The 21,882-nt window shown below is 41.9% G+C and overlaps 1 protein-coding gene across 7 annotated transcripts in view; it reads right to left on the bottom strand.

The window, feature by feature from the left end:
- STARD13 (StAR related lipid transfer domain containing 13) overlaps positions 1–21,882 on the bottom strand; it is a 346,341-nt gene that overhangs the window by 25,931 nt on the left and 298,528 nt on the right. For all 7 annotated transcript variants that reach the window (XM_030922317.1, XM_030922316.1, XM_030922314.1 and 4 more), the window contains exons 4-5: positions 14,912–14,975; positions 1,051–2,411 (exon numbers count right to left, since the gene is read on the bottom strand). In XM_030922317.1, the coding sequence (XP_030778177.1) occupies positions 1,051–2,411; positions 14,912–14,944 (1,394 nt within the window). In that variant the 5' untranslated portion in view covers positions 14,945–14,975. The remainder of the gene's footprint in view (positions 1–1,050; positions 2,412–14,911; positions 14,976–21,882) is intronic.

The raw sequence follows: 21,882 nt of genomic DNA, 5'->3' as shown, positions 1-21,882 counted from the left end.
AAGAGACGGAGACAGGGATATATAGACAGAAGCAGAGAGAGCAGACAGATAGAAAAGAGAGAGAGAGACGTAGATGGAGAGATGGAGAGATGAGACAGAAAAATAGAGACAGGCAGAGGATGGAGAGACAGAGAGAGAAAGATACAGACAGAGATAGAGCAAGAGACAGAGACAGAGAGAGGGAAGACAGATAGAGCAATATAGACAGAGAGGACAGACAGGTAGAGCGATATAGACAAAGAGAAATAGAGATAGGGAGCAAGAAACAGAGAGAGAGAGAGAGAGAGAGAGACAGAGCGAGAGAAAGGGATAGAGTTATCGAATGTCTAGGGCTGCAGAAAATTTTCTCATTGTCTTCCATGTGTCTACACTCTAACTCTTGCTCAGTATTGAGATGGAGCCTGAAGATGAGAGGTAAAGATGGTGACACATCACTGAGCCCCACGATATACCCCTGTCTCAACCAGAAACCCAGCAGCACACACAGTGGTCTTGTTTCTACCAGTTTGGACCTCCCAGGGCCATTTTTCTAGGGTGCTTCTGAAACGGTCTTTGTAAGTCAGCTTTTACGTACTTTGTAATTGGCACTTTCAAGCAAAAACAGACTTACAGAGTACACATCTTAGACCTCAGAAATTTCTTATAGGAGCAAAAAAAGTGTAAAATTTGGGGGAGAGACATTTTGATGAATGTATCACAGGAAGGTCAGGGGAAGAGTCGGAGCCTAGGAACTGGGTCTTGGTTAGCCAGGATTCCCTGCATGTGGTGACCAGTATAACGCTTTGCATATAAGAAGCTCAAAATATTTTTGGATAAAACTAAGATCAAAATAAAAGATAAACACAAATAAATATGAGTTAACATGGATTCAATCACCATGATACCTCTGCAGAAGTCATACTTCTGTTCAAAGAATTCCTAATCACATACATCACTTAGAACATAGTCAGGCATTTAGTAAGTACTCTGCATATGTTTGTTAAAGAAATAAACAGAACACAATTACTATGAAATGGACAAAAAATCATTTCACAAATGCATGCCACCTACCTGTTTGGCCTGGTCAGAGAGGCCCCTACACCGGAATCCCTCCTGTCTCTGACCCCAGGAGGCTCAGATTCATTAAGAGATGTTACATCTCTTTCCACATCACTGGGTGTCGTCCGACCTTCTGAGACAGAGTTACCTTCAAAATCTAAGGTGATCTGATTAGGAGACGGAAAGGGGGATAAGCCAGGCTCGCCAACCAACGTATCGTGAGTTTGCAGTTCAGGTAAGACATCTTTGGACCAGTCATCCACTACCTCCTGGAGACCATTGACATGCTGCAGAATGTCATCCAAGTGAGGGAAAAGGTCATCTTTCTCCAAGTCCAAAAGATCTCCTGTGCTGGCATACAGATGAGAGCCAGGGACATTGTCATAGATACTGACTCGGCTGGCTCTGTGGCAGGACGCCACGAGCCGGGGCTCCCTGGCACCAGGGACCTGCTCTCTGCCCAGGGAGATGCTACCAGTCCTCCAGTTAACCCCATTGCTACTATCTGTAGGAGACAGGCTTTCAATAGAAAGTGCCTTGGGGAATGTTCCTGGTTTGTGATCCTTGGGAATATGCACCACCAAATTCTCTTGGGAGTGAAACTCATGCATGCGGCTTTGGTCCCCTGCATCCTGCAGTGCTGTCCCTGCCAGCACATCCAGGTCCTCCAAGTACATGCCCCCACGCTTGTTGGCCTCGTGGCACTTGCGTTCCTTCAGGCAGGGTGTGCTGACGCCGCTGCTGCTGTGCTCCGATGGGCTGCTCTCGCCACTTGACTTGCCGGAGCACGGGAGCCCTTTTCTGCAGGCAGATGGCGGCGAATTCTGGAGATCTCCATTTGGTATTTGGATGCATTGCATGGCCTTAAAGGACTCTGGCTCCTGCTGCAACATGGGCCCGCTGATCACCAGGCCACCTGTCCGCCCTGACCCCTTGTGTCTCCCGTGGGCTCCTTTCCCTCGGAGTGTTTCCATGCGTTTCAAAAATGATTTGGCCCTAGCCCTTGTGGGCCTCTCATTCTTGGGGTGGAAGGGGTGGTTGAGGACGTCTCTGGGGGACTGCGGGAGGCTGCTGCTGACCAGTGGGGCATCCAGCATGACCGGGCTGTCTGCACAGCACTGGCCCAGCTGGCTGCGGCTGTCGCTGCCTCCACTGCTTTCGCTGTGAATGGAACAGACCTCAGGCTCGCTCAGGTCTGTGAGGACGCTCTCACTGCTGGTCGTGTTCCTCATCCCCGTGCCTCCCAGTGACCCACTTCTGTCTCCTCGAGGGAGCAGCGTGTAGAGGTCATCCACACGAGACCACCTGCGACTGGTTCTTTGGAAAGTCCATTTGTTGCTGATACAAAGATCTTCCTCATCGGAGTCGTCACCCTGCAGAACACCAAGGAAAATGCTCATTAGCAGACAGTGTGGCTGAGGCAGGAACTCTGGGTGCGCTGAGGGCAGCCCTGGGCGGTCCTCCACCTCCCTTCCCTCTGTCCTCCCATGCACAGGTGTGAGCTTCTTGGGCACCTCTAAGCTGTCCTTCCACCACTTGCACTGTCTTGTACATACCCTTCCTCCCAGTGGCCAGAGGATTCTTCTCAACTTGCCAAGCTTTCTTCCTTCCCATTTTCAAAGAGGTTTTGAATGCTTCCTTCCTTCCTCTCTAAGAAGCTTTCCCTGACTGATTATAAAGAGGGTATAATTACATCAGACTAGACAGTCTAAATATAAAGCACCTGCAGTCTTCTTTTTCACAAAGGAACTCAACTGTGCCATAAAAGGCACTTACTTCTTTCCAGAAACCTCTTCACTGAGCCCCAGGGACCATATTTCCAGCTTGCCTCTTCTGAATCTCAACGTCAGTATATCTCCAAGCTAACACTCCTTATTTTAGTCCTCTGCACTTGATTCTTATCGTGTATTCCCTGGATAAGGTAACAGCAAAATGACCCACTGAATTTCTTTAAGTAGGGATGAGGGAGGCATTCTGGAGATCACTATTTGTGATCCAATCCGGCTCCTCTGCGTGAGCAGTCTTTTTCTGTTGAAGCAACTCCGAGTCAGAATGCCGTGGGCAGGACGCACACCTCTGTGGTGTGGCTGCAATGGGTCCCCCTGGCTTGGCACTGTCTTACACTCTGTGCCTCACACATTGACTCTAGGTGTCTGGTTTCAGCCTGAATTTGCAGTCCCTGAGAGAGGAGCATCTGCATTCCCTGAGGCCAGAGATGGCCTAGTTTAGCTCTGCATAGCCTTGGGCCCAGCACAGACCTTGACCTCAGGCTTACCACTTCCTTTTGAAACAAACTGAATCGGATCCTGCTTCATCCTCACCAAGCACATCACCAAGACCTAATTCTGAACTGATTTTCAAATTTGTTCCCTCATGCGTAATTTCACTCTCATTCTCTTAGCGTAGGCCTTTGCCACCTCTCTCTGGATCTGTTACAGTAAAAATGTGGGAGAAGCCCGGTCTCCAGCATCTTTCCCATCTAAATAGCTTTCCACAGTGTAGTCCAAATTGAATCATTTTTTTTTTTTTTTTAAGCTTAGAAGCCTTCTGCTTGAGAGCCTCCACTCTCAGTTGTTACAGGTAAAGTCATCAAGAGCCAGGCCCGCTGCAGCGAGCCGTGATGGCACCACTGCACCACAGCGTCAGCAAAAAAAAAAAAAAAAAAAAGAGCAGGACCTGTGTTTCTCTGTTTCATTATTCATATAAACATATTTATTCATATGTATGGCCCCTCCAATGCCAAGGACATAATAATTGCTTTTTTTGTGTGAACTGAATTACATTTATTTTATTCCACTTGGGTGTTCAGTTTTAAGACCTGGTTCCAAGTATCAGTGATACCAGTTCAGAGCTAGGTGACTGTCCACAAGCTACTTACCCTCTCTAAAGTAAGTTTCTGCTACTTGTGAGATTGAAGTGGGTCTTGCCTCATAGGTTTGCTGAAGATTGCTGAAGGGATTAAAGAAGGTAGTGCATTCAGCAGTTCCTCACTGAGAGGTATTCGCTTCAAGCAAGTTTCTGCTGCTTATAATATGAGATTGAAGTGGGTCTTGCCTCATAGGTTTGCTGAAGGGATTAAGGATGCTAGTGCATTCAGCAGTCCCTCACTGAGAGGTATTTGCTTATTTGTATCTTTCAATATTAGTTCAATTGCTTGTCAATCTTCTTACGTATCTGGCATCCACCTTAGCTCCCTTTAACCTTGCAGTGTGTTGTTTTTAAGGAAACCTAAGCAGATGCACAGTTAATCATTGTGGGGATCTTCCTGTTTTTGTTTATTCCTTCAAAATCTAGTTTCTGTGTAGGTTTGACTAAATGGCAAACTTGAATATTCAAGTTTAAAGTGAAAGCAATAACAAAGCCAAGGTACAGAAAAGAATTCTATGGCTTAGAAGTCAGGTGCGGTGGTTGATAGGGTTTGGTCGTGTTCCCACCAAAATCTAATCTTGAGTTGTAGCTCCCATAATTCCCATGTGTTGATGTGTTGTGGGAGGGACTTGGTGGGAGATAATTGAATCGTGGGGGTGGTTTTCCCCATACTGCTCTTGTGGTAGTGAATAAGTTTCATGAGATCTGATGGTTTTATAAGGGGAAACCCCTTTTGCTCAGCTCTCATTCTCTCTTGTCTGCTGCCATGTAAGATGTACCTTTCGCCTTCCACCATGATTGTGAGGCCTGCCTACATGAACCTGGGAGTCCATTAAACCTCTTTTTACTTATAAATTGCCCAGTCTCAGGTAATGTCTTCATCAGCAGTGTGAAAAATGGACTAATACAGTGGCTCACGCCTAAAATCTCAGCTACTTGGGAGTCTGAGGTGGAAGGGTCTTTTGAGTCCAGGAGTTTGAGTCCAGCCTGGGCAACATATCAAGACTCTGTCTCTTAAAAAAAGGAAACAAAAAGAAACAAAAAAGAATTCTATAGCATTGAGATCACAGTGAAAAATTAGCTTTGAGTTTTAAAAACTTGCATAAAGCTCGATGAAAGAGTTTAGAAAGTTGTAATTGTACAAGTGGAAAAAGGGCAAGACTCCAGAATGATGATTCAAAATATATTTTCCTACTAGTACTTTCTACTCCCTCTATTCCTGTGATTGATATAATAAAAACTGACATATGAGGGTCATTTATACACAAGATACCATGATAGACTGAATGTTGAACTTACTGGATTTTTGTATTGCATTTTAGGAAGCTAGTGAGAAGTTGATATTAAATAAGGAATGTGAAAAAGCCCTTTTAGCAGACAGTTTTTGAGAAGACAAAAAAAAAAAAAAAGATACGACTTTAAAGAAAATATAGATATTTTAAAACAGAAACTACAACATTTAGTGTTGGCCCCTACTACCTCTCTCAAATCTGGTTATGATGCCAGCACACCACATACTAGTTGGATAGGGACTCCTTTATTTAGGTTAAGAACACATGCCAAGCTGGGCACTGTGGCCTGGGAAGGGTAAGCCTGGCCCCGTTTGCTGGTCTCTAAGAGCTTATTATACTCACTTTGGCCAAAAGGAAAATATGTGCAGCCCAACTAAGGCATGTGAAAAAGTGGCAAACTCCTGGGAAAAAGGTAAAACAGCTCAGGGAAATTTTGCAGTATTCAGGTTGTTTGAACCAAAGCAAACAAACAAAAACAAAAGCAATAGAAAACAAAATGCAACAAAGAAAAAAACAACCATTCTTCTTCGGCACCCTGTGCCTACAATGACCATGGTATGTCCCCAAGGGTAATGAAATGGCTGTGTCTGTGTCTTCCACTAATGAGGGATATTTCAAACTATTTGATAATGACACACAACAAAAAATATATTTTCCATTACAACTCAGGGCACGCATACAGACTATATTAAAGCAAAAAAAATGTTATACTTAAGTAATTATCCTTGTTTGTTTGTATTCTGATACTTTTTAGTCTAGTTTAGTCTGTTTTATTTTTTTAAATGTTGTTTGTGATCCACCAAATTCACTTGACAACCTACCAAGGGGCCATGATCTGCAGTATGAAAAACACACACTGCAGTAGAGTTTAAGGTTTTTTTACACACTCAGGACCCAGCAGAGCATCAGGCACATTTCAGATTCTCCAGTGGTATTTATGGAAGTGCACTGATTGTTTAAAAGAGATTATCAGATTTCATCTGTTTGATAATTTTTTTGAGGTTAACAATGAATAGCTTGTGATTATTTAGAAATGCAAAATGGAAATCTCTAGGAAGTCAGATGTGTTTGTAAAGAAAAGGATACATCAAAGTAACTTAATTCTCCTGTCTCAGAAACCATGGACGTACCAGGGACATGGAACATCAGAATTTCAGCAAGACAACTAAAAAAAGGTTCTCATGTTGTGGACAATATGGCTCACTAGCTAGATGCTACACAGGGGTGTCCAATCTTTTGGCTTCTTTGGGTCATACTGGAAGAAGAATTGTCTTGGGCCACACATAAAACACACTCACACTAATGATAGCTGATAAGCTTTAAAAAATGGCAAAAAAAAAAAAAAAAAAAAAAAAAAAAAACTCATAATGTTTCAAGAAAGTTTATGAATTTGCGTTGGGGCACATCCAAAGCCGTCCTGGGCCGCAAATAGCCCACGAGCCATGGGTTGGATGAGCTTGCTACAGAGAGTTTTGTTAGTAACTGGTTGAGTAACTCCTCCACAGCATGTGACTAAAAGACTGTAAATAACTGAAGGAAGCATGTCTCAAGGTTATGACCATTTTAAGAGTAACTTGAATGGGCCGGAACTCATGTTGTAAAACTGTAAAGATGGTGTAAGGCTATTTGTTAAGGGTTCTTTGAGACTCAGTTTTCTGCTATAAAATGAAAACAATAATAATGCACGTCTAGCATGATTTGTCAACAGAACCAAATGGGACTATATGTGAAAACACCATATAAACCCTAAAGTGATAGATGAAATTAGTTATTATTGTTAGAGAATAGCAATATTGAGACGTGTATAGAGCTTAACAAGTGAAGGATGATCTGTTAATAAGATAAAATTTCATAAAAGTCAAATAAAATGACTGTAACTTCAAAAATCAACTACAGGATGTGCAGGATAAAAAGAACATAGTTCAACAGCCCTTCCTGTTATTAATAGACTTGAGAGCTCTGGTAGATGTAAGCTTAATGTGACTTAACCATGTAATGTGGCTACTGAACAAAGACACCAACCTTAGGATGCATGACCAGAGCACAGATCCCAAGACTCAAAAGGTCAGTGCCCACTGCATTCTGCACTGGTCACATATATCAGGAACAATGGGTTCTCTTTAAGCACCCCACATTTTAAGGGGTACATTTCTAGAGAAGAGTAATCAGTATGGCCAAAGATCTAAAAACCACAACCTCCTGGGTTGGATAATTGAAAGAACTAATAGCTTGATTTAGAAATGAGGAACTCTAGATGGTGCTACTCAGAGTGTGGTCAGGGGGCTGCCGGTCCCCAAACTTGGTCTTTAATGAGGTAGACACAGAAATTTAGAGTAAGCATTAAAACCATTTGTCACTATTTGAAAAGTCTGTGCTATCTGAGCTAACAATCAGTGGATTTGTCTTAGTAAACAGGGTAGAGACCAGTTGGGGTGTAGTAAAATTCAAACGGTGAGTCCTATGAGTGACAGCTGCATGCTGCTGGTGTGTGGTCGATCTGATTTACAGTGCCAATTCAAGGTTAGTGTGCTTACCATAACCCAAAGTGTATAATATACAGAATCCATTGTTTCACAGGTAATTTACATTTATAACTTTATAAGAATTGGCTAGAGATGAAGAACTGAAGGTAAATTTTGGAAATATAGCATCACTTACATCATTTTGAATAAAAGGTGAACAGAATACCCTAAAGTTGTAAGTGAAAAGGAATACCCTAAACTTTTAACTTGGCTTAAAAAACCTTTCTTCACTGGTTTCCCTACGATGACTGGTACCCAAACAAAAGAATTTTAGATATACATTATTACCCATGAGTAGCATTGTTATCAATCCCACTTAACTTAGACAACAAAGAAGAAACTTCCTGTCACATTAAAAATTTTATGGCCAGGCGTGGTGGCTCACGCCTGTAATCCCAGCACTTTGGAAGGCCGAGGTGAGCGGATCACCTGAGATCAGGAGTTTGAGACCAGCCTGACCAACATGGTGAAACCCATCACTACTAAAAATACAGAAATTAGCCTGGTGTGGTGCATACCTGTAATCACAGCTACTAGGGAGGCTGAGGCAGAAGATCACTTGAACCCTGGAGGCAGAGGTTGCAGTGAGCCAAGTTCACGCCACTGCACTCTAGCCTGGGTGACGGAGTGAGACTCTACCTCAAAAAAAAAAAAAAAAAAAAAAAAAAAAAATATATATATATATATATATCTTATACATTTGCAGTCAAAGTGTTTCTTCAAAGTGTGCATATAGGCATTTAATTTGAGGGATTTCTGTTTTAAAGTAAACTTTTTGTTCAGTTATGACAGATGAACAACAAATCGTATAAGCACAATTGTGATTCTTTGTATTAATCACATATATGCACACTTTCTTTTTTTTTTTTTTTTTGAGGCGAAGTCTCGCTCTGTCGCCCGGACTGGAGTGCAGTGGCCGGATCTCAGCTCACTGCAAGCTCCGCCTCCCGGGTTTGCGCCATTCTCCCGCCTCAGCCTCCCGAGTAGCTGGGACTACAGGCGCCCGCCACCTCGCCCGGCTAGTTTTTTTTTTGTATTTTTAGTAGAGACGGGGTTTCACTGTGTTAGTCAGGATGGTCTCGATCTCCTGACCTCGTGATCCGCCCGTCTCGGCCTCCCAAAGTGCTGGGATTACAGGCTTGAGCCACCGCGCCCGGCCATATATGCACACTTTCAATAAAAATCTGAACAGTTTTTGTAATTCTTTTCTATTGATAGCAGCAGGAGGCAGTCAAATGCCTAGGCAAATAGGGGCAACTTCCTGGTGAAACCCCATCTGTGACCTCAAGTCAAACACAGTTTGAAGGCTGAAAGCCAAGCTACAAATCCACAGACTGGATTGAGAACCTTTCTTCCCATTTGGCATGCTTTCCTCTGATTGATCCTCACCCTTCATCTATTTTACATATACTACCTTTCCCGAATTGGTTTTTTACACTGTCATGCCCACCTTTGATTGGTGTCTTTCTTTTAGTTTTGCACACTCACAAACCAATCAGCAGGCACTCCCCCATTCTGAGCCTATAAAAGCCCAGACCCAGCCACATTAGGGGAGAAAACCACCTGACTTCGGGACCACTCTTGCATCCCCTCTCCACTGAGAGCTGTTGTGTCACTCAATACAATTCTTCTCCACCCTCCTCACTCGTTAATTGTCAGCATAACCTCATTCTTCTTTGATGTGGGACAAGAACCTGAGACCCACTGACAGTGAGGTCGAAAGGGGCTGTAAGCTGTAGCCTTCCTGTCGCTGGTGCCAAGAAGCAGTGGCAGGGCTGGGTCAGCCAGGGAGCCACAGGCCACAGAGCGGGGTGACAGGAACAAAGAAGCAGAGGCTCCTGCCAGGCACAGAAGTTTCCAGCTGGTGAAGTAGGGCTGAGAAAAATCCTGCATCATTATTTCTTGTTATATTTGTTTTGATTATATTTATCGGTATGCACCTTTGTATCAGTTGAGCCTAATAATAAAACATTAAGACTGTATTTTCTATAATTTGTTAAAATTAATATTTCTAATAATTCATTTGTATTGAATTTTACAAAAGTATCTTGGTCTGTGGCAGACTGGAAAAAATAAAATAAGAAAACCAGTCATTCACCACTGACAGTTGAGAAACTGTTCTAGATTGAGCAAAGGTCTGAAAACATTTTCTGTATAGGGCCATATCATAAATATTTTAGGTGTATGGGCCATAAGGTCTCTCTCTCTCACCTACTCAGCTCTGCCATTGTTGTGAAATGATGGGCATAGCCATTGATCCAATAAAACTTTATTTATGAAAGCAGGAGTGGCAGTGTGCTGATTCCTGTTCTGGAGGTCAGAGCTAAAGGGCTACTGAGTGAATGAGGAAATCCATATTCTGTGCTTCACCAGGGAAAAAAGCTAGGATCAGATGGGCCAGTTTAGAAGGAATCAGCTCCTAGCTTATCATATGGAAGGCCTTTCTAGTCTGTAGAATAAAATAAATTGCCTTGCCATGTGAAGAGCTCATCATGTTGAGAAGCTTATAATAAACAGTGGCTCAGCAAATTGTGAGGGAGAGGGATGCTCTAAGAAGCAAATCGCAGTGAGTGAGTGGGAGGTTAGAAAATAAGACCAAAGATCCTTCCAACTCAAAGACCCTACAGTTTTTAGGACATTCGCATGTAATTATCTGCAGTTCAAGGCTGTTAATACTCTCCAGCCAAGTGAATGATGGACTTTCTCTCATCTGACTATTCTTTGGAGTTGCCAGGAGGTGTCTCATTTGGTAGGAGATGCAGGGGTGTGCAAGGGAGTGGGAAATATGGGGGTGGGGGGTGGGGGCCGGGCCCCTTGTCAACAGCGGCAGTGCCTCTGAAATGCCGATGGCATCCAGGCCAGGAGGTGCTGGCTGCAAGGTGGCAATTAGTCATGGTTTCTGTGTTGCTTTCCACCTTTGGTCATGATTTCAGAGAGCCTTATTAAAACTATAACTTCAACCAGAACCTTCTTTGGAACCTGCTGTTTCTCTCTTGAGACATATTCCTAGGTAAAAGAGGAAAGGTAAGAGTCCCATGTGGATACGTGTCCTTCTCTTTCCTCATTTAATAAACAGCCTAATTGGAGTCTTCAGTCTCTGGCTTTTACTTTGAATAGAAGCCGAATCACATAAACACGTTAATCAGGGGATTTCAATGTCATCATGGAGCAAGCGCAAATTTTGTAGGTAATAATGGGGAAGAAACATTTTCCTGAGAAAAGCTACTTTGTGTGTGCCTTGGTGTTTTTAATTTAGATGAATCTCTGCTGTTTGGTTTTTGTTTTTTTCTAAAAATGAGAACATTCTTCACTGAAATTATATATTCCTCAGGGACAGATGCCAACCAGACATTCCATAAAGAAGGGCTTTTTTTAAAAGATGGAATTTGGCCATATCTTTACACTGGAAACAGGAACCCACATAAATCCACAGCTGCAAAAGGCAACTCATCCATAGTCACATAGAAATTTAGACGTTAACTGGAGCTACGTGGCCGGGCCTGCCTGTTAGAAGCAGGAATGGGCTGCTGGGAAGGCCGTGGGAGTGGAGAGCCAGAGCCGCAGGCGGCAGAAGTGCTGGTGTTCTTTCTCCTGAAATGCTCTTGGGGCTGGGTTGTTAGTCTTCCAGTGAGGTGTGCAGCTAAAATAGAGAATACTCCTCCACCTGACTCTTACAGAGGCAGGGAAGGTCATATCGAATCCTTAAAGGATCCCTTTTCTCTTCTGCAAAACAGTTAGAAACTGTATTGTGGGAGGGTAGGGGTGATGCCATTTCTCCCGGTGCTTTGGAAGTGGCATTTCATGTATAAGGAAAGTGTGTGGCAAACCAGGCATGAAAAAGCCTTCATCATCATCACCTACTTGTGGACTTTTCACTTTCTTCCTTGTGTCAGCCCACCAAAATCTACAAGATTAAACACAATTGCCATGAAGACAATAAATAAATTGTGGACTTTAGTACAGATGGCAAGAACCATGCCTCTTATAAAAACAATCCACACAGTGAACTGAATGTACTGCTGAGGAAACATGAGATCCTTGCAGGTCTCAGGCCAAGGGTTAGAGGCTCACCCAGGCTCCAGTTTGTCTCTGAATATCTCTGAAGGGTGAGGAGGGGCAGTCAGGTGCCAGATTACCTGGATTCAAGTCCTGCCTCTGCTACTTCTGTGTGGCTTTGGGCAAGCACCAAGCCCTTCAGTTTCTGCATCTGTGACACGGACTTAAGGACAAGGAATAGTGCCTGGTGGGGAGGAAGCCCAGCGTCAGTTTTTGCTAACCCCACAAACTGCTGGGCCAGCACCTGCAACCCTTTCATAGGTCCAGCAGCCCCAAGGGAGAATGACTGTGACTCCAGACAGTTTAGCTACTTGGGGATGACTTTCTACAGAATTAAATAAGTCTGGGACTCTGCAGATTGGAGGTGAGGATTCTATTTCTATTTCTTGGATGGCTTAACATGGGGACATACCTAGAGGAAATGCTGCTGTCTTATTTTTCTTCCAAATAAATAAATTCTGAAGTTGGCTGAAGCTTTTCACGGGGTGCTCGATTCTCAAGTTTCCTTTTCTATTTGTGATCATCTGGCCTAGTCTTAGCTCCTATTCATTTTTTTTTTTTTCCACAGTAACATAAAGGATTAAATAAAGCCTATGCCTTGTGTAAGAGGAAGATCACAGAAACGGGTGTCACAATACAGTGTCTCCTGAGTGGTTACTTCAATCTGGTTGCTTCAATCTGGCCCCAGATTCTGGTCATTACTGAGATTCATAAGTAGGTGGAGACCACATGTCAGCATTATTTATTTGAAAATTCAGGCCATGACTCTCTAATTTACAATGTGAAAAGCAATATTTTATTCAAGTGCTTGCATTCTGAGGCCTATAGCTAAGTAGGGGCTTTAAGGGTGTGTGCCACTAGATCCAATATAAAGACGACATTAAGGTCAGAATACCAAAGTGACCAATTTACAGAGGAGCTTTTGTGAAGGTAATGCACAAAGAGCCAAACAAATGTTATTCAAGCCCATCTCGCCTGTGGGTTTTGAAAAGCTGGTGACAGGGTAAAAATCCAATCACTCCACTGTGTGGAAAACAACTCATGTCATTAGTTTTTGGCATTTTCTTTTGTGATGCAGTGCAGCTAATGGCCGGTATAGGCAGCTGTATAGACCAGTCATTTGAGGACCCACACTTTAGACACACAGGCATAGCTGTGTTCAGTTTAATAGGAACCATGTGTTCCAATCAAAACAACAACTGACCCTCATGCTTCAAATAGTATGTATGCTTCTCAAGGGGTCTATTCAGTTAGACAGCTGTTGGGAGGTTTATTCCCACATTTTTAATTTGTCTTTGGCCTGGACAAACTGCTCATATTTTAATATTTCTCTGGATATTGTTTTTCACTGTTTTACCTCCTTAGCTTAAATCTTTGGTTCCCAGCTCAAATCCCAAATTGTTTTTAAGGTGAGGTCCACCAAAATTCATTTGATTTTTTTTTTCTTTTTGGTGTTATTTTAGAGCACATATTCAGATTAAAGTTATTTTTAAAGATTAGGTTACTAAGGAGTAACTTAAAATCCTTTGGCTTTAATGATTTCTGTGTAGAGCAGGATAAAAACTTCTTTCTTTCTCTCTCTCTTTCTTTCTTTCTTTTTTTTTTTTGAGGCAGAGTCTCTCTCTGTTGCCCAGGCTGGAGTGCAGTGGCACGATCTCAGCTGACTGCAATCTCCGCTTTGCAGGTTCCAGTGATTCTCCTGCCTCAGCCTCCCGAGTAGCAGGGACTATAAGCACGTGCCACCATACCCAGCTAATTTTTGTATTTTTAGTAGAGATGGGGTTTCACCATGTTGGTCAGGCTGGTCTCGAACTCCTGACCTCAGATGATCCACCCACCTTAGCCTCCCAAAGTGCTGGGATTACAGGTGTGAGCCACCGCGACTGGCCAAGAACACTTTCTTTTAATTCAAAGATGTTTTCTCTGATCCTTCAAAATATATGGAGGCTTGAGTTGCTACATAGAGGAGATGTTAAATGAAAAAAGTAGTTAAGGATCCTAATTCTGAATTTTCTAAAAAGAATCAATTCAGTGAAAAAGAGAGGTTGTACAGCATGGTGGCTAGGAGCCTTGGTCAGACATCCTCGAGGTAGAAATCCTGCTCCGCCGCTAGCTGCAAGACCGTGGGCAATGACCCAGCCTGTTCAAGATTTACCTTCCTAATATAGAAAACAGAGAAGCCCCATCTCGATGGATTAAATGAGATAATGTGTGGTAAGTACATAATCTAGCTCCTAGAAAAACAGTACATATTCAATAAAGTACAGCTTTATTTCAAAACTCAAATCTCTAGTCTTACCCATAAAGAGGAAGCAGCACATGGCAAGTCTTGTGATGGGGAGGAAGCTTAGTGACTTTTCAAACTGAACCGAATTCTTTGTGGCTAGAGAAAAGTGCATGGTGGGGAGAACAATGAAAGATGAGCCAGGGCTCAGGATCTTGTCACACTGTCCCCAGGCCCCCTCATACATTACCAACTGAATCTGCCTGATAGTGGAGGCATCTTGACACGTGCATGAAATAAAACACGACTGGAAAAAATGAGCCAGAGGTCAGTGGCCATGGACCCCCAGATCCTTTCTGAACTTTTAATCTACTCATTGCTGTGAAGCATTTGAGTCTAATAAGGGGTTGACATTTACAACGGACATTTCTGAAAGATCACCATAAAGCATTGGGATATTTTACATCTTTACGCAAACCCTCTAACAAAAAAAAGAAAGCAAAATGAAATGGTAAAACAAATAGATTTCAGCCTTAGTTTATAATAGACTTATTTAGGTGGTTATGATGAAATGGGATATGGAGAATACACATGGATGGTCAGGCATTTCAAAATTTTGCTTAGGTTCGTGTTGCTTTTTAGTTTTTGGAGACATGGTCTCACTCTGTCACCTAGACTGAAGGGCAGCGGCACGATCATGGCTCACTGCAGCCTCAACCTTCTGGGTACAAGCAATGCCCCCAACTCAGCCTCTCGATAGCTGGTACTACAGGCACAAGCCACTGTGCCCAGCTAATTTATTATTATTATTTTTTTGTAGACACAGGGGTCTCACTATGTTGCTCAGATTGGTCTCAAACTCCTGGTATTCACTGGCATAGCCACATTCTTATTAAGGTGTGGGCACCTACCTTTTTCCTTTGGAAGTTCACATCAAGTTTCATTGAGGCACACTTGTTCAATGTATTTAGTCTTCTAAAATGAAAGAAAAATGTGATGATTACTTTCACTAATGAATTTAAATCTCTCCAGTTTGATAATCCTCCTTTATTTCCAGTAAAGTTGAAATTGCGGGAACAACCAATTATGTCCCACAACAGTACTGCACCCACAGAAGATATGCTCTAAAATAGTTCCCATTTGTGCTCCAGCCTCCTGACCTGCGAGGACTCTACCACCAAGCCTACCAATCCCTGCCTTTTCCCTAATCTAAACCCAGCCCTTTTCTGGCTTCTCTTTCCACTGTTACTGGAATCCATGGCCAATCATTTTAGCCAACTTTCACTATCCCCTCAAATCGTTTGCCACCTTGACCTTGCATCAAGTCTATCCTGTTAACCTCCAAATATGGATTGACCCAACCATGTGTCTTCTCTCCTGATCTCAGGCGGTTGGGTATAGGTGGAAAATATCTCACATACACATGCTATCGGCTAACTATGCCGCTCCAAAACATGTATGTTGAAGCCCTCCATTCACATATGTGAATGCCCAACGTGATTGATTTGTAGTAAAGAAGTGATTAAGGGTACAGGAGGTCACCAGGGAGGAGCTCTGATCCTAGATGATTAGTATACTTATAAGAAGAGATACCAGAGAGCTCCCTCTCTCTCTGTGCATGTGAGGACACAGTGAGAAGGCAGAAATCTACAGGTCACAGGACCCTTACCAGGAGCCAAACCCTGCCAGTACCTTGATCTTGAACTTTTCAGCCTCTAGAACTGTGAGAAAATACATTTCTGTTGTTTAAGCCACTCGGTCATGGTGTTCCATCATGGCAGCCTGTGCTAATAAATACATTTCGATTTTCACCCTCAGCTGGACTCTAGAAGATGTTACCCAGCATTTCTTTCATTTTTTTCTCCTCTGGTCGTTCCCAATCTCAGATCACCAAAAAGACTCAGTCTCTCAACAGATGACCTAGCCACCATTGCCAGTGAGAAAATATAAGCAATTAGATATATATTCTTTTAATAATCTTTTTCTTCTTTCCTTCCTTTCTTCCTTCCCTCCTTCCTTCCTTCCTTCTTTCCTTTTTTCTTTCTTTCTCTCTTTCTCTTTCTCTCTTTCTTTCTTTTCTGCCTCCCCTTCCTTCTCTTTTTTAGACTTTCTTTCTGTCTCTCTCCTTCTTTCTTTTTTAGAGTAGGATCTCACTCTGTTGCCCAGGTTGGAGTGCACTGGCATGATCATAGCTCACTGCAGCCTCAAACTCCTGGGCTCAAGGGAAACTCCTGCCTGAGCTTCCTGAGTAGCTAGGACTACAGGTGTCTGCTACCATGCCTTCCTAATTTATATATATATATATATATATATATATATATATATATTTTGTAGAGACAGGGTCATGCTATGTTGCCTAGGCTGGTCTCAAACTCCTGGTCTCAAGTGATTCTCCTGCCTCAATCTTCCAAAGCACTTGGGATTATAGGCATGAGTCCCTGTGCCCAGCTCCTCTTTCTGACTTCTATCATCCATAGATTAGTTTTGCTTCTTCTTGGTCATTGTGTAAGTAGAATCATATAGCACGTATTTTTTGAGTGGCTGTTTTTTCATTCAACACAATGTTTGTGAGATTGACTCATGTTTTGCATAAACCATTCAGCTTAGTTGCTGAGCAGTATTCCATGGTATGAAGATACACAATTGGGTTACCTGTTCTCTTGTTGATGGACATTTGGGGTGTTCCAGTTGTTTCTTTGTTTTTTGTTTTTCTTTTTTGAGACGGAGTCTCAGTCTGTTGCCCAGGCTGGAGTGCAATGGTGCGATCTCAGCTCACTGCAACCTCTGCATCCCAGGCTCAAGCAATTCTCCTGCCTCAGCCTCCTGAGTAGCTGGGACTACAGGTGCATACCACCACACCAGCTAATTTTTGTATTTTTAATAGAGATTGGGTTTCACCATGTTGGCCAGGATGGTCTTGAACTCCTGACCTCGTGATCCACCTGCCTCAGCCTCCCAAAGTGCTGGGATTACAGGCGTGAGCCACCGTGCCAGGCTTGTTTCCAGTTTTGACCAATGAATTTCTAACCATGAAATTCAATGGCTTCTTTTTAGCAAAGACCTATTAATAGCAATAGTCACTAATTAGTACCCATCATTCCTTGAAATTCTTTTCATCCTTGACATTCAAGATTATGAATTATCTCATCTTTCTGGATACTAACTCCTTCCTGCCACCAAGCAGTACTTGCCCCTTAACTATTAATTTTTTTTTGTTAGAATTCAGACTGAGGTCCATCCTTTTTTACTCTCCATGGCCTTACTGAAGAATCTTAACATAAATTAGACTCGAATGATACCCAGTCCTCTGTCTCCAGCCTAGGCATCTCATCTGAGGCCCAGAGTCACATTTTGCATTCTTTTCAAAACCTGTTTCTCCGATTTACTGTCTTGTCTTGACTAAGAGCATCACCAATGGGCCACCCAAACTAGAAAATGTCATCTTGAGGCTCTACTCCTTCACAATCTATATTCATTGGTCACCAAATCCTGTCAATTATATCTCTATGATGTCTTTGAAGTCTTGCCTCTCCTTTGGCCCTCGTTCAGTCTCTTTTCATTGTTTACTGAGAGTCAGGCCTCAGCCTCCTAATTGGTTTCACTACCACTTCTAAAGCTTTACGTTGAAAGCAGTTCTATTTCTCTACTTTTTCTCACGTCACTCACTGGCTGAAATACGTTCAATGACTCTCCTCATTTTCAACCATCTCCTATGTACCCTTTGACTACACATTCATTAGTGTCAGATATACCAGGCAATGCTGAGTTAGAAGCTGATCATCTCGTCTGAGACCATCTTTGGCAGGTACTCAACTTGTCTCTTTGGTCCATTCCACATGTGTTAGCATGTCTACCTAAGAGCGGGTGTGAAGTGAAAAAAAAAAGGTTGATATTGCACATTTGGCGGCTCTGTAACAGGTTTGTTTAGGGAAGGATTGCCTGTTACTTATAAAATGAACTTATCTAGTGAACTTGTTCTTCCATTATGGTTTGGAAGCACAAACAAAACACTCCATTCTGCTTTTCTGTGGAAAAGCTTTTGATCTATGACATACACAAAAGACATCAAAGGAATCATCTTCTATATACCACAGACTCGAATATGCTTTCTACTTTCTAACACGTGCAGGAAGTTTATTTATTATTTTCTAAAGCTGAAGACTCTAAGTAGATTTGACTTTGTAGTTCTGGGTCCTTTTATTGCCCCTAAACTCAGATGTTTGCCTGTACCTTTCAAATTCCTTCTCTACTTGGAGAAAGTAGTTGCAAAACATGTATTTCATAAAGGAGTCATATACAGAACACCTAAAGAACTCTGAAACTCAGTAACAAGTCAAACAACCTGATTTTTCAAATGGGCAGAATATTCGAACAGATACTTCTAAGAGAAGATATACAAGTGACAAATATGCACATGAAAAGATGTTCAATATCATTAGTCATGAAAGAAATGCAAATTAAAATCATAACGAGACACCACTACACAACAGAATGCCTAAAGTAAAAATGCTGACAACATTAAGTATTAGCAAGGATTCAGATCTACTGAAACTTCCAAAGGGGTACAATCTCTTTGGAAAACAACTTGGCAGTCTCTTATAAAATTAGGTATATTTTTAGCACTTGATCTAGCAATTCCACTCTTAGCTATTTATACAAGATAAAAGAAATCATATATCCACAAAAAGATTTATACTTTTTATATATATCTATATATTGCTGTAAAAAGGCTTGTACTTGAATGTTCATAGCAGCTTTAATCATAAGATAGCCACAAAGTAGAAATGGCCCAAATGTCCACCAGCTGGTAAATGTATATAAAAATTGTGGTATATCCATACAATGGAATACTCAACAATTCAAGCACTAACTATTGATATACAACACTACGCATGAATCTCAGAGTCATTATGCTAAGTAAAAGAACCCGGACACAAAGAGCACACACTACAGGATTCCACTCATCAAAAAAATTTCAGGCAAGACAAAACTGTGACAGAAAATAGACAAGTGGTTGCCGTTGCCAGCACTGGGGGACTTTTTGAGGTCACAAAAATGTTGTGTCACGGCTGGGCATGGTGGCTCATGTCTGTCATCCCAGAACTTTGGGAGGCCGAGGTGGGCAGATTGCTTGAGCCCAGGAGTTCGAGACCAGCCTGGGCAACATGGAGAGGCCCTGTCCCTACAAAAAAATATATATAAAAATTAAGCTGGGCGCGATGGCTCACACCTGTAATCACAGCACTTTGGGGGGCCGAGGCGGGCAGATCACCTGAGGTCAGCAGTTCAAGACCAGCCTGACCAACATGGTGAAATCCCATCTCTACTAAAAATACAAAATTAGTCAGGTGTGGTGGCACATGCCTGTAATCCCAGCTACTCAGGAGGCTGAGGCAGGAGAATTGCTTGAACCTGGGAGGTGGAGGTTGCAGTGAGCTGAGATCACGCCATTGCACTTCCACCCTGGGCGACAGAGCGAAACTCCGTCTCAAAAAAAAAAAAAAAAAAAAAAAAAATAGCTGGGTGTGGTGGCACATGCCTGTAGTCCTAGCTACATGGGAGGCTGAGTGAGAGAATCACTTGAGCCTAGGAGATCAAGGCTGCAGTGAGCTGAGACCGTGCCATTGCACTCAGCCTGGGTGACACAGTAGGATCCTGTAGCTGAAAAAAAGAGTTTTATGTCATGATTGTGGTGATAGTTACATAACTATACATTTGAAAAAATTAATCAAATTGTATACTTTGGTGATTTCTTGGAATATAAATTATATTTAAATAAAGCTGAATAAAAAATGCAAGTGAGTGACATCAGTGAAAAAGATTAAGTAAAAACCTCCAAACTACTGCTTCTTCATAAAATCAATAAGAGTACTGGCAAATATTGTCAAAATCAACTTTTTAAGAAAGCTGTAAATTGAAATGGGCTTTCAATAAACTAAGTAACACTAAATGTCTATTTAAGAAAAATGATTAAACATATGTAAGGACAGTGAGCTTTGTGACATTCCAAACCACTCTGTTCCTATGCCCTTTTCCCCAGCTGTTCAGGAGCTTTGAAAATCAACAGCATCACCATCAGAGTAGCTGTGAAAACTAGTAGCCTTGCAGCCACTGGAGAGGGAAGAACGTGTTTGAGATTCCCCAAAAGTCCATTACCAAACAATTGTCATTATCTGAGCTGTCTGGGAATTCCCTGAAAACACCCATTCATAGGGCTTATCTTTATTTAACCTGACTCAAATCATCACTAAAACTAACTTATACCCAGGGTGTTTGTCAAAGACAGTCTATAGTAACTAGTGAACATGGCAGTTGCCTGAAATGATAATAACAGTTGAGCCAAACAAGATGCTAACCAAAAAGTGTAAAAAGAATAGCTGGGAGAATGAGATGTCCACAGGGGACTCAGAAAAGTTCCAATGTATTCCTAGGAATCTAGAAGGTCAAGTACATGTGCAGAACTGTGTGTATACCCAGGAAAGACCTGATCAGGTCCTAATCTTCCACCTTTAGCTGACCGTGATGATCTGCACAAGCAGGAAATCAAGGCTAAAGCAGAGCTATCAATTCCCTGCTGGAGCATTGAAGTCATGTTGTAACATGCACAAAAAGCCCCTCAGCAAAGACTGGGAGATGGATTTGTTGAAGGTATCTAAGAAAAGCTCTGTCCAATCATTTGCTGATTACTAAATTAACTGAGTAGATACTTCAGTGGATCCAACAAGGGATACAGACTTTAGAGAATTAATTCAGGATATTCATTAAACAGATAGCAACAATAACAACCCTGGGAAGAGAAGATCTGATTTCAAGAGGTGCCATATCACCATATTTAAAATGTCCAGTTTTAAACAAATAAACAAAAAACCAAGATAGTGGATATCAGCAAATTATTCTAAAGTTTATGTAAAAATGAGCAACAGACTCAGAATCACCAACATAATAATGAAGGAGCAAAACTAGAGGACTGACAGTCTCCAAATTCAAGACTTCCTGTGATGCCACAGTAATCACGATAGTGTGATATTGGTGAAAGAATAGACAGATAAATGGAACAGAATGAGGAACCCAAAACAGACTCACACAAATAGAGTCAACTTACATTTATAAAGGAGCCAAGACAATACAATGGATAAAAGATAGTCCTTCAACAAATGGTGTTGCAACAAGTGGATATTCACATGCCAAAAAAATTAGCCTAGACACAGACCTTATACGGTCACAAAAACTAATTCAAAATGAATCATAGACCTAAGTGTAAACACAAAACTACACAACTCCAAAAAGATAACATAGGAGAAAATCTAAATGGCTTTGAATAAAGTGATGACCTTTTAGATTCAACACCACAGGCATGGTCCATGAAAGAAATAATTGATAAACCAGACTTCATTCAAATTCAATACTTCTGGTCAGAGAAAGACACTTTCAAGATAAAGCGAAGACAAGCTATATACGGGGAGAGCATATTTGCAAAAGATATCTCTGATAAAGGACTGTTAGCTAAAATTATGAAGAACCCTTAAAACTCAACAATAAGGAAATAAACAGCCCAATTAAAAAATGGGCAAAACATCTGAACAGAAACCTCGCTAAAGGAGATGAACATATGGCAAACAAGCCTTTAAAAGCGTGCTCAACATCACATGTCGTTAGGGAACTGCAAGTTAAAACATCCATGAGATACTATCACATATCTAAGGTAAAAATCTGAAACGCTGATAACACTAAATGCTGGTGGGAATGTGGAGCAACAGAAACTCTCATTCATTGCTGGTGGGAATGAAAAATGGTATGGCCACTTTGGAAGACAGTGGGCAGCTTCTTACTGCCAAACACACTTTTATCATATACTCGAGCAATTGCACTTCTAGGCATTTAC

The sequence above is a fragment of the Rhinopithecus roxellana genome, chromosome 18, assembly GCF_007565055.1.
Source record: "Rhinopithecus roxellana isolate Shanxi Qingling chromosome 18, ASM756505v1, whole genome shotgun sequence".
Classification (NCBI taxonomy): Eukaryota; Metazoa; Chordata; class Mammalia; order Primates; family Cercopithecidae; genus Rhinopithecus; species Rhinopithecus roxellana.
This window is presented reverse-complemented; position numbering and strand designations above follow the sequence as displayed.